This window comes from Aulonocara sp. 'chitande type north' Nkhata Bay, linkage group LG10 (assembly GCF_057382095.1).
Source record: "Aulonocara sp. 'chitande type north' Nkhata Bay isolate Kocher_YH1m ecotype deep benthic linkage group LG10, A_spYH_male_GT1.1, whole genome shotgun sequence".
Classification (NCBI taxonomy): Eukaryota; Metazoa; Chordata; class Actinopteri; order Cichliformes; family Cichlidae; genus Aulonocara; species Aulonocara sp. 'chitande type north' Nkhata Bay.
This window is the reverse complement of record NC_141353.1, coordinates 21240170-21257357: the sequence shown is the minus strand read 5'-3', so window position 1 is coordinate 21257357 and position 17188 is coordinate 21240170. Positions and strand designations below refer to the sequence as shown.

The following is a 17188-nucleotide window of genomic DNA, read 5'->3' as shown; positions in this document are numbered from 1 at the left end:
ATGTGAACGTGCGCGCTCCCGATATCCAACCGCGACCGTTAGCTGGGTCGGGCGAATGCGGTGGTACCAAGAGGAGAAAAATCTGGCCGTCCGTGCCGGGTGATGCGAAAAGTCCCATTATCACATCAAAACCAGGGTATTCCGTCGCATGCTCGGGCCAGGAAAGAAGATATGAGAATGAGATTTGCCTTATGGTAAGTTATTAGTTGTAACAAATGTGTATTTTTGTTTTGGCACTTAGTGAGACTTGTTATTTTGACGACGAATTGCCTGCAGTGTCTGCGCTTTCCCGTTCCAACCTCAAAATGGCGGAGAGGCCGAGAGCTAAGCTAAGTGGCAAAAGTTCGCCCGCATAAGATCATCGACTCGGAGGTTGAACGTTGAGACAGTCTCACGGTGAGGTTATTCAACGCCCCCGAGTGTGACTGGGATTTTTAAAAGCAAGTGTCGCGACTCTCGGACTATGCATGACTTGCATCTGGGCGCTTGTTGTGAACCCTCCCTGTAGATCGAGCTAACGTTAGCTACGCCTATTTATGGAAGTTCGGATGAGCTAACGTGGTGTGCTAGCCGGCTAAGCTAACCTGGGTGCTGTCATATTTCTCACGGTCAGCTGCAAAGGATCTGATGCGGCTGGAAAACGCCTAAATTAAGGTTCTGAATTCTGAAAGTTGAAGCCTTTTGTGTTGTCTCGTATTGGGAATATTGGCAATAACATCCCAAACTTGGGGCTCATACCCTCTCCGCCTTCACATATATCGGGTAGCAGTTATTTTTTGTCAAACAAGCGGCTGGATGTTTTAGCTCTTCGTTGGTGTGGACAGACGCCCTTTGTATATTTTGTTATGTTGACGGTGTGGTGATCCAGGAATCCAGCGTGTGGTTATTAGCGGACTTGGTGCACTTGTCGTGCTAAGCTAACGCTAGCTGGAAAGGGCGTTGCTGAGGCTGTACTGCAACTTTGCCCTTGTGGCCACAGAGGCTTAGAAAGACGTCACCCTATCCAGATTTTAAAACTCGTCTATGATTTGTAATACATGAAGCAGTCTTGGGACATTTGGTAGTTTTCCTCCATATTTAAACCTGCATTTTAGGAATTACATTCAGAGTGGAGTCTGATGGAAAAATACTATGCAGATTTAAATTGCTGTGCACAAAACTGTCTTCTAAGCCCAATTTTGCTAATTGAATCATTATTGATTTGTCTACCAGTTGCTATTGCATAACACGGAACGCGAAGGCCAGTGCTTGTTCATTAGACTGTCCATCTTATAGCGTGAAATTATATTTTATATACTAAGGTAAAGGTTCAATTCAGTGCTACATTTATGCATGCATTTCTGATTTGTTTATAATATGTTTGAGATGCCTGCATCTATTAATATGCAGGTTTTTGTTGTAGTTGTTTGGGTATTTTTGGTACCATTTTTAAGATTGTTAAATAGTTTGGATTTTTTATGTCATGGGCTGTGACTGTTGGCAGCACTTTGGTCGTGAGAATAACTTTTAAGCTGAAGTTCTAGACTAATAGAATAAACTTAAATGACATAATTAAGGAAATCTTAAGTATCAGGGCTTGCAAGTGGAATAAAACAGATTGCTTTGTCATGATGTTTGGTTAGTAAGCAAACATTGCTATATGCTTTAGTCTGTGCAAGAAGGGACTTGTTTGGCCTGAAGGTCATCCATAAGGAGGGGCATTGCTCAGCAGTTTGACACGAACAGAGCAAATACTAATGGGTTTGGTTGGTTTTTGTCACCTTTTTGTTTCATTGGGTCTGCATGTAAACATTGTGAAATTATGTCTTATCTAAATAACAAAACAACATGCCCCTCTGTCTAGTCATAAACTCAGTCGAGACACGTGTACCCACAGGCTGTACATTTTATCAAGGAGTTAAAAAGGCATGATTAGTTCTGTTTCTAATCTCTGCCTGTAGGCTCTTTTATTATGGTGTATAACTAATAGCTTAAGTGAAGAACCCAAACCTTTCTGGAAGTCTTTATTTTAAACAAATTTCAAACAAACAAATAAAAAAAATGTGATGGTTTAAATTGTCTACAAACCATGCCAAGTCAGTTTTTAGGGTCATGCTTTTGATTCAGCTTATCCAGTGTATTTTATTTTCCTGTTTTATAATGTGCAGAGTTTTGTTTTTTTTTTTTTTTTTTTTTTCCCTCTGTCTATACTTTGAAGTTGAAAAAAGGAGTCTTTGGTTGTCTTCCAACACAAAATTACCCAGGATAGAGAATTTAGAGTTTTATTATTCATTGTCAAGCTCCTTTGACTACGATGACCTGGATGACTGAGAACCTTCACAGACATTCATTGTTATAATTTTTTTGTAAATGGTGATTAATTTACTTGGTTGTAAAATAGAATAGATTTTGGTGTGTGAAGTGACGAGAAATAACAGGGAAATGCATAGACGTCTTTTAAGTAGGGCAGCTGAGACGTTGGCCTTAACTGTATTTGGACTAGTCTTGCTCACGTATGTAGTCTCCTTCTGCAAAGTCCTATTTTGAGCCTGTGTAAAATCTTGCCTTATCATTGTAAAGTAGTTTGGTTGATAAGAAGATAGGGAATGTAGGAGTGCCTAGCAGGTTCAGTGAAATTATTCTTATGATTGCATCATTACAATTAGTAATGAATTTCTACACCGCTTAGATAGCGGTGCGATTATTTGACAAGTGCGGTAAGGTCTGGGTCACCTGTGCATGTTGCTTGTTAAACTGAACATAACGCGTATTTGAGTCGGGAGGAGCTGAGGCGTAGCTGACATCACTGCCTGTTATTGTAGTCTTAATGGGGGCTTAGTCATCTTTCACCTTCACGGTTTGAGAGTATTTCATGGGTACATTTGTAGCTCTTGGTGAGAGGCGTGAAGAGCTTTGTGGATAACGATGAGCATCGGGAGCAAGATGGGAGGACATCTCTGTCCTTTTCACTGACTGCTAAATTGAAAGTGTTCGGTATGCTGTGTACACTCTACTGATCGCCTCATGGATAATGTGCCGATGACACCACGTTGGCTTGTTTGTCCATCTAAAGACGTTGGCATTGGTTTAATAATAAAGGTTTAGAGCAATTAAATCACATTGGGCAATATCATAGTATGATTATATTCTTTTTATGTAAATGCACAATCAATTGCTTGCAGAAATCACCAAGTATCTAGAATATAGAAGTGTCATTTCTCAGATATTCTTTAAATCTTCCACAGTCAGTTGCTGGCTGCTGTGACCCATGGCTGCACACCTATGGACAATCACAAGGTTGTTTAATTTGACTTTTCTTTTTAAAGGTTCCTTCTTTCTATAATTGTAAAAAAAAAAAAAAAAAAAAGAATCCTGCACTGTAGGAACTGTGTGTTTTGAAGACAGAAGAAAAGGGACGCTGTCTTTCCCCCTTGTTATTGTAAGCTCAGCCATGAAAAATCAAAATCTTAAATCCTGTGATTATAGGATTGCATAAATGCACTTAACTAATTATTGGGTTGGTTCTTTGAATTGTTCTCTAGCTACTTCTGTGTATCAGACAGTATGAAAAAATGGACCCGCGACCATGAAGTTACCCATTGGTCATTCTGTTATACCTCGAACCAGATCTTGGGAAAAGTGAGGGAAAATAATAGATGGTATAAAAGATGGTCGTATCCACCCACTGAGTTTGGACTACACATTTTGAAGCTTCAGTGTTGGTGCTTTTTCAGCCACCTGGTTTCTTCAAGCCATAAGTTGACATATTTGAATGAGACTATGAAGTTATTATCCAGTGCTACTGAAGTTGGTTAGCAAGCTGCATTCATAAACTTCATGAATTCACACGTAGAGGCTAGTTAGTGGTAGAAATAGAGGTGTGTCTTAAAAAAATGTTGCATGAACAAATGTTGCATAAACATGTTTCTAATAGCTTAATGATTATGTGAATGTTTACAAATGATACAACACCCGGTTTCTAACTAGAAAATAAGCAGTTATGTTCATACACTAATAAGTAGGGGTGCAACGATATTCGTATCGATATTGAACCGTTCGATACAGTGCTTTCGGTTCGGTACGCATATGTATCGAACAATACAACATTTGTAATTTATTTTATCAACTTTCCTTCTGACGATGCTGTCTGTGTTGAGCGCTCAGTGAATCTGCGTTCGACTACTCCGCCTAGGCTGCACTGTCGAGCGCAGATCCACTGAGCGCTCAACACAGACAGCATAGTCAGAAGGAAGAGCGCAGGGCACCTCCCCCACCCTCATTCAGATCTGGCGTTTGGAATTATTTTGGTTTTCATGTGACGTATGACCCTGAAGGTAAGCGAGTCATGGACTAAAGTAAAACAGTATGTTGGATGTGCCATGCAATGCTCAATTACATGGGTGGGAACTAGTGTGTTAGCGCAGTTAGCTCGTTAACGTGTTGGCCGTCTAGCCCCATGCACGGGGCGATCGGCGGTAGCTCGTTAACGGAGATTTGCCGTGTTGTGGTGTTAAAGTCATTTCAACGAGATTAACCTGAAAGCACTAGTGGGAACACAACGAATATGACTGCACATTTACATCATCCTAGTGCAAAGACAAAAACAACAAGCATGCTACTAACTTTAGCCGAGTCATTTAGACAGCTGTTAGCACATGATTCTCCTTATGCTGCTGAGAATATAGCCCAGAAGAAGCGGATAGTATAGCTTTTATTTTGGAAAGAGACATTTCTCTGTAATAAACTCTCTTTTCCAAAGATGCATGATTTCTCAATCAGATACAGGGCTTGCAATATCGCTAGCCTGACGTCCTGGGGCTAGCGATTTTTTTCAGTCGGGCTACCCTGCCCGTCGGGCTATTGTAGGAAGGAAAAATATATGTCAATGCTTTTGCATTCTTTCAGAAATGTAGCTGGGTAATTATGTCATTGGCATCGGTGAGCCACTGTCAATATGTGACATATTGAAATCGCGTTTGAATTTGCGCTTGTTTTTTTGCTTTCACTTTGCAATCGTGCGAACTGTGTATAGAGAGCGACAGCACTGATCTGTGAGTGATGATCATTTGCGCACCAATTCCTCTGACATCGTCTTATTAATCGTTAGCTTACTATGCAAACATGACAAGTGAAATCTCCCGCAGCAAGCTTAAACATGTGAGAGGTTGATCGCGCAGAGAATCGCTGAGCTTATGTGAGTGAGTGTGTAAAAGCATTTCAGTTCTGCTGAGCCAAACAAGACAGGTCAGGGTGAAGAAGTGACAGCCAAAGAAAAGCTTACCACAAAACGGAGAAGTTATGACAAATCAGACTATAAGGCAAAAAGAAAGTGCAGCTTTATGGTTTCATGGACAAAAGAATTTCTGTGGCTGCAATATGATGAGCTAAATAACCAGGGCTGCACATAAGTGGTCCGCAGGTGCGCATTCGCTGTCAAAATAAAAAACACGCACAAGGGTTAGGGTTAAATTTAAAAACTGTACTTTTGAGTTAAAATATATATTTATAATTTTAATAAATGACAAATTAAAAAGGCATGAACATTTTTTTGTATCGAAAAAATATCGAACCGTGACACCAAAGTATCGAACCGAACCGAACCGTGAATTTTGTGTATCGTTGCACCCCTACTAATAAGTGTGTATGGTTTTCCTTTTTTATTTGTTTATATCTTTGTGTAGAAAACTCATTAAAAGAATTTTTGTATTTTATTTTATTTTAAAAAAAAAATTTAATTTAAGAGAATGGAAGGTTGCAAACAAATCGCCCCCGCATGAGTTCCTTTTGTCCTAACCTTGTAACTAAACACATTTGCCTCTCAGTGTAATAACTTAGAAGATTTAAAAAGGTGTTTGTGAATTTTATACCGTTCTTCAATTATTATTTATTTGCAATAACTTTTGCCTGTGTGTTCTTTTAAAGTATTTTCTCCTTAATGGTGATGTTCAGAAGTGTCGGGCAGGTGCAGAAGTAACAGAGATTGTCTTGGTTCTGTAATAGATGGAGCATGGTATGTTTGGTCAAATCGCTGTTTTTACACCATGGTGAGAGATGAGATCAGCTAAAATCATTTGCTCTGTCCTGTCATCTCAGTCAGTCATCATGTTTGCAGGCAGGAGAGAGGAGCTCCTTCTAGGATATTACAGGCTAAATGTTTGCAGTGGTTGAATGCTTCCGTTTTAAGCAGATGCTCATCTGTAAAATATAAATATTATTATGAACAGTTTCCAGTGAGGCACCTTGCAGTTTTCATTTATCTTAAGGCGGTCTAAAGGGTGAAGTGGACGAGAACAATGCAGCAGACTGTGACATAAACAAGGGCAACATGCTCTTATGGTCCTCTGTCAGTGTCTGGGGTTAATCCATGCGCACCTGTGGACCACTTATGTGCACACCAGTGTATATAGTATATCCTATACTCTCTCGCATTTTACATTATATTTGATTTTATTGTATTTTGAGTTTGTATGGCTGTTACCTTGGTCATGTCAAAGAGATTTGATTTCAGTGGGACTTCCATGTAAAATAAAGATAAATGAATACCAAAAATCATTTCTGTGGTTATCGGGACATTAAAAACTGCATGCATTGAACCAGTTGTTTAAAAGACTAGTAAATCAAGTGGTCCAAAAGGAAAAAAGTTATACAGTGGAACCCCAACTTACGAATACCCCGTTTCACGAAAAATTCAAGTTACGAAGGCACTGAACGACAGTATTTCTGCCCATGTTACGGCAAAATGCCCGAGTAATGAAATCTGCTGGCTCTGATTGGCTGAGCCTACAATGCCTTCCAAATCATGTGACAACCCCTTGGCTTCCGTACTTGCGCTTCGCGGTTCCACTTGAACGGCGTTGTTCTAGTTAGCAATTAGCCTATAGCCTATCGTTCAGCATCGCCTCACTCAAAACGCGCAATGGGTGCTTCGACTTACAAAGATTTTCGAGTTACGAAAGACCCTCGGGAACAGATTAATTTCGTAAGTCGGGGTTCCACTGTACTAAATTGCGCCTTTAAGTAGGGCTGCTCAATTAATCGAATTTTAATCACGATTACGATCTGGGCTTTCAACGATCATTAAAAATGACTGAGCCGATTATTAGCCCCTCCCTCATTTATCCGGGACACCTTAAAGGCCGGTCCGTGAAAATATTGTCGGGCGCAAAAAAGGTTGGAGACCGCTGATTAAGAGGACCCGAGGGAAGCCCGGAAAGCTAAGCAGAAGTTATTTGGAGAGGAGAGTGACTGCCGCTGGTTGAAAAGAGAGGTAAAAAAACTTCAGTGGTGTTGCACACTATTTTATATTATTTTTTAAAGTCATTGTTAACCCTTTAAAGCCGGTCAGAGCAGCACGCTCCGTGTTGTGTAACTATTTTTAAATCCCTGTAGAACCGGAACCGTGTAAGCTAGCGCAATAATTTGTTTTGCATATGAAACCAGAGGAGTTGTACTTACATCTGATGCCATCAGCTTGTCCTCGGTCGCAGTTTCCTTCCACATAAAGCTTTGCAAAAACTGCATAAAAAGCTCTTGCAGGAACAAAAACACAATATTCCAGAAACACGCTTTGCCGTTCCTATCAGCTGTTCGTAACACTTCCCACAGTGAAACAGACGTCAGCGCGAACTGTATGTCCGCCATTTCCTGGCCGAAACCGGAAGTGACGTCATTTTCGCGGAAATTGTAGTTTTTTACTTGTAGGCCTTAAAAGCCTATACTGGTCATGTTTGACCTTTCTGAATAGTTGCTGGGATGCTTAGAACTCAAATTGCACTGCTGGAAATAGTTTATTTTGATGCACATGCTGTTTTCTTTGCAAATTTGCATCATAGGATTGTTTTTTCGTTTTTCCTGCAGTATATAAAAATTGGTGTATCTCCAAAATAAAACTATGAAGACACTCAAAATAAATTTCCTGTTGTTGTAAACTATTTTTTGCAACTTTTTTGTATTTAAAGTTTTGAGGGATAAACCTCTTAAATTTCTCCAAGTAGAAATACATGTAAAAAACAAAAACGATTTTCAATTTTTTTGTAGTTTATTGCACTTTTTTGCAATTAATGTAGTTACTATGGACTTAATGCATACATATTATTAAAATATGGGCTATAACAGTTGCATAGCAAATTGAAATGCTCCCACAAACGGCACTACAACATGTAAAAAAAATAATATGAGCTCTGGCGGACTTGGTTCTATAGTAGGTCTTAAAGGGTTAAATAAATATCGTCAAATAATCGCGATCTCAATTTCAGTGAAAATAATCGTGATCATCATTTTTGCCATAATCGAGCAGCCCTACCTTTAAGATTAGCATTCTGTAAAAGTCAAATTGCATTTGTTACTGTGTGTGCGTTCCACCTTTGTAGGTCAACGTCCACGCGCATGTGCAGAACACATTGCTTTGTATAATCAATCAGTCATGTTCTACATCAGAATACTGCAGAACAGCATTCATTAACACAGTTATCACCTATAAGCTATCTTTTTTGTTGTTGTTGTTTTCAACTCCCCATCACAGAGAGGGAACAGTGCCATCGGAACATCTTAATAACAGGAAAAATTAGAGTAATTTGATTAACAAACCAGTAGTGGTGCAACGGATCATGGTTGATCCGTAATCCGAACCGATCCCACTCCACAGTTCAGCACGCACGTAATCCGAAGATTCGAAAAAGAAGAAAAAAGTATGTGTATGGTGCACGTGATCAGTCTGTCAAGCGATAGCTATGGTCAGCGCTAGCGGTCCAAGTGGAGGAGCAGAGGAGTTTGCGGTATTTAAGCAGTCCTTTGCTGCCCAGTCCGACCGGGCTAAAGCTATTACAAAAGCTATTGGGGTGTTTAGCTGCAGACGGGAGGCCGTATTCTGTTGTGCAAAACAGGGGGTTTAAACTAGTCAATGCGCTAGTTGACGCATTGACGCCGTGCAGCCCCACGCACGGGGCGATCCGCGGTAACTAGTTAACACGTTAATGCAGTTATGGCATTAACGTCATCTTAACGAGATTTACACTGACAGCACTAGTTTAAACTATGATGAACGTGCTTGAGCCACGCTATGATATCCCGTCGCGCGTCCACTTCAGTGACAAGATCGCTCCAAGCATGTATGAGCAGGAAAAGTTTAAAGTTACTTGACCGCTCATTAAATCACAGCGAGGAATGAGTCTTGAGTTGAATGTTTTTTAATAGGCAAAAAGTACTTAAATAAGTAAATGGCGACTTAAATTTTTGTTGTCTTTTTTTTTTTTTTTTTTTTTTTTTTTCGCTGATTCGAAAATTGATAGAATAGAATAGAATTAAACTTTATTGTCATTACACATGCACAGGTACAGGGCAACGAAATGCAGTTTGCATCCATCCAGAAGTGCTTTAGTGATATAGATATATTACAATATATATTAGCAATAATATAGATATGTGAGTATATTACAGAAATGGGTCTATTATGGTATGTTATAATGTACACGGTATGAAGTATGTTGTGAATATTCTATAACTATAAGTATGTACAGGCTGTAGTGAGTACAAGCTATGAACAGGATATAAATATGAAAAACTATACAGAATATGAAATAAATAACTTTACAGAAATCTGAGATATACAGCTATACAGAAATGGGAACTATGCAAGTTGTAAACAGTTGTAGGATTAAAAATTATCGAATGTACAGAATGATTATTTACACAGAGCTATACAGTAGTGCAGTTAAGATAAGTGAGATATGTGGATAATTTCTACAGAGGCTATATAAAGTGCTAGTGGTTGTGAGTGGTGGTTCAGTCCATGTTATTATTGTGTGTTTGAGGGTACAGTTGTCCATTGTGGGTGTGTGTCTGTTCAGTCCATGTGTTAACGTGGGTCAGATGTCAGGAGGCAGAGTGGAGGCATCCAATCTGTGATGAAAAAAAACGTGATCTGATCCGATCCGAACCGTGAGACTTTTGATCTGTTGCACCACTACAAACAGCAGGATTTCAACATCTAGCTGCTCACATTCCTATTCTGGAATCACAAATAAAATCTGCTTTAAAAAAAATACTGGAAAGTTTGTTGGCTCCAAAATGTGGTGTTGAAAAGTTTCATATTCTTTTACCACTGACTTTACTGTTGGAGAATTCTTCTAGATTGTAATTCATGTGTCCCATGTTTCTGTATGTCTGAATACTGCATATATGTATGTTTAATCCACTGCTCTTCACCCTCTCCTCTGTTCATCAGGTGATGGGCTCATCTGTTCAGTGAGACAGATTTGGACCTTTGGGAGAACTCGTGGAACCTGATTCTGACATTTGGGTGACGGCAGTATCTCCAGATCATCTTGCTCTGCCCGGCACCTTTACTTTCCCCACCTTTGCACCCCTGGAGGAGAAAGTTCTGAGGGATCGGGCACCTCACCACCAGACACTTACGAGCCAGACTTCCCCCTCCCCTCCCACATCACCTCATCCTCACCTCCCTGAGAGGGAGTGAACAGCAGCCACCATGGTGCTGTCACAGAGACAAAGAGATGAACTGTGAGTGCCCTGATGTAAATGTGTGGGAATGCAGCCTTCTTAAACATACAAACAAGAATGGACATGTAAACTGACAGGACTTGAGGAGAGGGAGGGGGGCACTTTCTATAAATGAGCCTTTTTTTTTCTTTTTTTTTTGTAAATTTTGTATTTTCTAGTCCTGATACAAAACGCTGCCTTACAAGAACGTATTGTAGGAAGTGTAAAGAGATGTGAGCTTTATGGTGCTTCACTTGTTAGCTGCTTGGTGAATATTTCATAACCCCGCATGACAGGAGCAAATAAATGAGTGGGGTGTGCCAGGAGGAGGAACTTAACAAAGTGATGGCTGTTTAATGTGGGCAGCCTTCTTCCGTGGTGAATGACTGGCTGATCTCACAGTCCAGACAATACAAAAAGTATATTTTTAAACATGTTTTAGGAGTTTAACTCACCATTGGACTTCAAAATGTAGAACGTTGGGAAAAAAAAACAAAAAAAACAGGTTTGATCATGGCTGGTTTAACTCATGAAAAACCTGAAAAACCCCTATGCTTATTAAGTTAAGTGGGCGACCCATATACCATAACACCAACACAGAGGCTCAGGTTTGAATCTGGCCCAAGAGTACTTACTGTGCAGGGGGTTTGTTTTGTTGTTGTTGTTGGGTTTTTTTTGTTGTTGTTTGTTTGTTTTCTGTCCCCCACTGGTCTTTCTCCCAGCTTTTCTGTCTTCTCTTTGCTGTCTTGTTGCAATAAAGGTCTGAAAAACCCCGAAACGAAGAAATCAGTGGAAATCCTGTTGAAAAGCAATAGCAGACAGGATTTATCAGACATTCGAAGTAGCCCCAAAGCTGCAGCCTAAATTTAGCTCACTTACTCATGAAATATTCACCCCTCATCTTATAAAAGAGCCCTTACAATCATTTATATAACTCTGTATGTGTGTATTTGCATGCTCGCTATGCGTTTCCATGTGCTTGTGGGTTGTGGGCTTCGTGTCATCCACACTTGGTGTTCAGGACTCTTTCTGTGCCAAGTCTTTGGTTTCCATAGCAGCACAAAACACAGTTTCCCAGTGATCGGGTCCTTACGTTTTGTTTTCTTCAATGAAGGGTTAGAATCCTCTGACACTTGCTCAAACTGCCCGACTTTTAAGGGGAGGGGAACTGTGAAACTTGAATCCCAAAGCCCCCATCATAAGACGGGGTGCACTCTGCCCTCTTTCAAGAACCAGAATTTCGGTTGGGGTAGACTTGCTACTTAATAAATGTCGACATCACCTTGACTTTATTGACATGTTTGATTTGGCACAACTGCCCTCAGTTCATGTTTGTCACGTAAGATTAGAAATGTTAGTGATATATGATACAATATACTTAATTTTCCTCTCGCAGAAATTTGCTTTGGACTCTAGTGGTTTCACAGAAACTGCATTTCCAAAGAGTTGGTTAAATCTTGAGATGAAACCTTTAAACAAAACAAAAAAAAAATGACTGTGGTGTTGTAATTTTTTTATTTTTTTTTATTTTTTTTTTCGTCAGAAACCGGGCCATAGCTGACTATCTTCGTTCCAATGGCTACGAGGAGGCGTATTCCACTTTCAAGAAAGAGGCAGAGTTAGATATGGTATGACGAGGTTGATGCACAGAAATGACCAAAAAGTTGCACATGTAATTTTAATGAGGGGGAACATTTGTTGTCTTTTACTTGGTTCACAGAATGAAGAAGTAGATAAGAAGTATGCAGGGCTGTTGGAAAAGAAGTGGACCTCGGTTATCAGATTACAGAAGAAGGTAACAAATGAAAACACGTTTGAGATTAGCTGTACATTTTTAACATGGCGGAATAAACTTGCAAGCACAATGCAATATGTAAAGTGATAACTGCGTTTAGCCATGGCCCCCTGTACAAAGAAGCTATAGGTAAAGCGAGTTTTATTTGCATTAATGAATTTGAAAACTTTTTTTTGTTTATTGGGATAAGTGTTGTCTCACTGGATTTCTTAACCTGTTGCTTTTCCTTGCTTTACTTCAGGTGATGGAATTGGAGTCAAAATTGAATGAGGCTAAAGAGGAGATGACACACGGAGGGTCTGTGGGCCAGAAGCGCGACCCCAAGGAGTGGATCCCTCGCCCCCCAGAGAGATACGCCTTGAGTGGGCACCGTGCTCCGGTCACGCGTGTTATATTCCACCCCGTGTTTTCGGTCATGGTCACAGCTTCTGAGGATGCTACCATTAAGGTTTGCATCTGTATTGCCAGACAACATTTGCATACTGTTAAAATATTAGTAAATACAGTCAGTTGCATTTGAACCTTGCTTACAAATCCTGCATGCAGTTCATTCATTTTATGGTTAGTTAAATCCTTACATTTCTATCACAGTTTGAGAAAACAAGTTTAGAGGAGAGCCTTTACATTGTAGATATGGGCAGTGTGAAGGTGTAGTTTCCATACTGAAAAATAGAACGTCTCCTTTTTCACCATATCAAAGTGGAGAATTAACAGCTGTATCGCCCATTCACACATTTGTCCATCTTCTTCTGCTTATTTAATTCAAGGTCACTGAGGGGCTGGAACCTGTCCTACCTGTCACTCTGATACATTATGCATTCATTTGTCTGTCATAAGTTGCTGCTGTCTTTTTTTTCCCTTCTTGTTCACATCACATTTTGTTCACATCTTTGAAATGCCTTATCTGAAGTCAGTTATACTCTTTTGAAAATGTCTCTCTGAGGAATTTCAAATCAGTGGTGTCTGTGTTGAGCAGCATTTCATGAGCAAAATCAGGGAGACTGTTGCAGCACAGCGAATCCTCTGCAGCTCTGACCCTTTAGATCAAAGCCGTACTGCAGATCTGAGGCTGCTCTCCCTTTTTATCCTCTGCGTTTCGGCTTCAGCACACTTCCCCCTCCACCCTCCTCCCTTCATCCTCCTCCCTCCTTCGCTGTTTTATTTTTTTCTGCTTTGTCACTGCTCATCTATGTGGAGATGGGGTGATGCTTGTGTTGTCAGAGGGAGCACTCCCAGAGCACAGCACTGGGAAATGTGCAAATCTTTTTCTTTCCAACGTCAAAGTTCATTCTTGTTTTAATGAATTTAACTGACACTGTGGTAGTAAATTGCATACTTTTTAATTAGGCTGAAATGTTTTCTGTTTTTAGTATTTTTGTTACATTTTGTAACCCAACCCTGTGTCATGATTCTGTCCAATAATGACCAATTTAATCACTTTTGATTAAATACACATGCACTTTTGTGTGCATGTGTTTTTAGGTTCGATATTAAGTTCTTCTTGATCATTGTGGACTGGCGTTCCTCACTGCCTGCATCTGTAATTTTAGGTGTGGGACTATGAAGCAGGGGACTTTGAGCGAACCCTCAAAGGCCACACAGACTCTGTGCAGGACATCTCCTTTGACCAGTCAGGAAAACTTCTGGCTTCATGTTCAGCTGATATGAGCATCAAACTTTGGGATTTTCAGGGCTTTGAGTGCATTCGAACAATGCATGGTAAGAAATATTTACAAAACACCGCCTGCAAAGGCTTTTAAGTTACACCATCGTAACTTGTGTTACACAGTATTTTTTTTAATCTTACTGTAATTATATTTAAATATGTGAGTATTTCTGAGAGAGAATTTTGTTAACACAACAGACAACAGAAAGTTCTGGTTTAATCTGGGCCTTGTGGCCTGAGGCTTGTCATTCATTTTGGGAGAAAAGTAGTCTTATTTTAGAGATCTTACACATTGATGGTCTTATTTGGGAAGTATCTGCCTTATTAAGAGCAGACCAACTAATCTTTTGACTTTGTCCTACAGGCCACGATCACAATGTGTCATCTGTAGCTATTATGCCAAATGGTGACCATATAGTATCTGCCTCCAGAGATAAGACTATCAAGATGTGGGAGGTGGCCACTGGGTAAGTGAGACAGAGGCATGTTTTACGGTCTTAAACTAGATTTAAAGTTAACTTTAAACATTTCATTCTTTATTCCAACAATGCTGTTTTAGCCCTCTGTAGTAATGCATTTAGGATAAGTTGAACATGCTCTCTGTAGATCACCTTGTACTTTCTTCTGTAGGTACTGTGTGAAGACATTTACAGGCCATAGGGAGTGGGTGAGGATGGTGCGTCCCAATCAGGACGGCTCGTTGATTGCCAGCTGCTCCAATGACCAGACGGTGCGCGTCTGGGTGGTTGCCTCAAAGGAGTGCAAAGCTGAGTTGCGGGAACACGAACATGTGGTAGAGTGCATCGCTTGGGCCCCCGACAGCGCTCATCCCACCATCCTAGAAGCTACAGGCTCAGAGGTGAATATGGCAGCTGCAGGACCCAGGAGGATGTTTATGTACATTGGGTTCTATGAAAGTGTCTGCCTCAGTAGCAGCGCAGTTACTGTAATAAACCACTTTACTTTGGTGTGGTAAAGCAGGGTTTTGTAAATAAGAAGGAATTAATGATTCAGACAACCTCTCTTATGAGTTACTACATAATTATTCTAGTGAATAGTGTAGAATTATTGCCCTCATTTACAATTTGAGCACTCTGCAAAAACATTCAGTAGGCTCAGACTGACTCACAGAGCAGCGTAATCCTGCCTTAAATCATGTTGTCATAGCTGAAAAATGATCTCTTCATATCTTAGAAGGAATCTTTACACATACCAAACTTCACTGTCATCTTTGCTGCAACCAAACACTGTTTCTAATGGCCTCGTCCTATCTCTGTCTTTGTGATAGAATAAGAAGAGTGGAAAACCTGGGCCTTTCCTGCTCTCTGGCTCCAGAGATAAAACGATCAAGATGTGGGATGTGAGCATTGGGATCTGCCTCATGACTCTGGTGAGTAACGGAAGTGTCAGTCCCAGTGTCGCTGCACAGTGGGTGAATAGTGAGGAGTGTGGTAGCTAATCGGTCTTGTGTCTGCAGGTGGGACATGACAACTGGGTGCGCGGGATATTGTTTCACCCTGGAGGAAGATTCATAGTAAGCTGTGCTGATGACAAGACCATTAGGATCTGGGACTACAAGAACAAACGCTGCATGAAGACCTTGAGTGCCCATGAACACTTTGTTACCTCTCTTGGTGAGACGCACTTTTTAAAAATAAATAACATATGACAAAAGATGAAGCTGTCTGTATTTGAAGCTCTGTAACCTGAGCTGGAGCTGATGCTCACTCTGTGATGTGTGAACTTGTTGAATGTGTCTGAGCAGATGTTTCCCTCTCTTGCAGATTTCCACAAGACTGCTCCCTACGTGGTGACGGGCAGTGTCGATCAGACAGTCAAAGTGTGGGAGTGCCGCTGAGATTGCCTCAATCACCCCCAACCTCCACCCCTAAAGCCCAACCCTGTCCTGCACCCTCTTCCTTGTGCCCACCCCCAACCCTCTGCACTTCAAACCATAGTAGACCAAGGCCGCTTTCCCCTCTCCTCGCTGCCCTCTCTCCCCCCCCCTCCTCCCCTACATCGGTCCAGCCCTATTAAGATGACTATTGTCCTTTTGTGTAAATTATTCTGGATGTAGGGTACGCTTAATAAATGTCACGCAATCTCTGACACATAAACACACTCAAAAAAAAACCAATAAGAAGTATCCTTGCATGGTTAATTCAACAAAAAAAATTTAAATTTGCATACCGTTCTCATGACTTCCCGTCGGGTCAAAGGGTAAATATCTGTGTGCTGGCTTAGGTGGGTTCTGGTTAACAGTGCACGAATACCAATAGCACCTCTTTGTTGGAGGGGTTTAGTTTAATTTTGTTTTACTCCATGCCTCCATTGTTGTGGTCTGTCACTGTGTGGTTGGTGATGGAGAAAGTGTGAGGGAGGTGGGGAAAAGTGGAGCCTGTCCAGGAGACGACGCTGACAATGAAGATGAAAAACTGAAGCAGGCTGCGGCTCCCTAGATGAATCTCATGAGTTTTGTTTTTTTGTGCAAGTGCACATGTACATGTGTGTTTACGTCGTGTGAGTGTGCGTGTGTGTTTGTATGTCACGACAGGAGAATCTCTCCAGCGTCTCTGCTCTGATGGTCAGAGGAGAGAGAGGAGGCAGTTTCTCACCCGCTGTGTTCATTCATGCCGCTTTCATCTCTTTTAACAAACTTGCTTTCTAGTAGACACTCACAGGACCTTAATGATCCATAAGCTGCTGAGAGCACAGGCACACAGCCCATAGCGAGAAGTGTGTTTAACAGAGGAAAATAAGCCGGCTCACCTTTTTCTTCCTGAGGTTTGTGCGCGTGTGTACGTCGCCCTGGAGAAATCGCCCAGTGCCCTCTTTTTTGCTCGCTATCTCTGCCTTGTTAACCCACTGAGGGCTCCCTCACACAGGGTTTTCATTCTGCTTTCTGTGGTCTCACTGCTCTCTTTACACACACACACACAAACACTCACAAATGCACATACACGCACAGTAAAAGTTGTGTATCAATATATCTGGATGTCATTGTTTGCAACATAATAAAATTCTGTAAATATAACTTGCCCGTGTGTGTGCTTTCTTTGAGGAAGAGGAACAAGAACTCAAAGAGCAAGTTTGGATGCTTCAGCACATTATTCAGTCCGTTTGATATTAAAGGCATCTGATTGGATGCTGCAACTGCTGCACTTGTTGCTTTTAATAGTCAAAAAAAGCGGGCTAGTCTGCATGTCAAAGTAAGAGCTTTGTAGTCTGTGTGCTGAAGAGGCGTTTAAGTG

At 40.9% G+C, this 17188-nt stretch overlaps 1 protein-coding gene across 3 annotated transcripts; it reads left to right on the top strand.

The window, feature by feature from the left end:
- Positions 1 to 19: 19 nt before the first annotated feature.
- LOC147320824 (lissencephaly-1 homolog A-like) lies at positions 20 to 16971 on the top strand. Of its 3 annotated transcripts, none has more exons than XM_086309025.1 (11): positions 20 to 194; positions 10202 to 10497; positions 12020 to 12104; positions 12197 to 12271; positions 12513 to 12719; positions 13822 to 13990; positions 14302 to 14404; positions 14568 to 14796; positions 15226 to 15327; positions 15415 to 15571; positions 15722 to 16971. In XM_086309025.1, exons 2-11 carry the CDS (start codon positions 10466 to 10468, stop codon positions 15793 to 15795), a joined length of 1233 nt encoding a protein of 410 aa, XP_086165151.1. In that variant the 5' UTR covers positions 20 to 194; positions 10202 to 10465; the 3' UTR covers positions 15796 to 16971. The 3 variants fall into 3 exon arrangements, with proteins under 3 accessions (XP_086165151.1, XP_086165153.1, XP_086165152.1); XM_086309026.1 differs by lacking the exon at positions 20 to 194 and adding an exon at positions 302 to 396; XM_086309027.1 differs by lacking the exon at positions 10202 to 10497.
- The last annotated feature ends 217 nt before the right edge of the window (positions 16972 to 17188 follow it).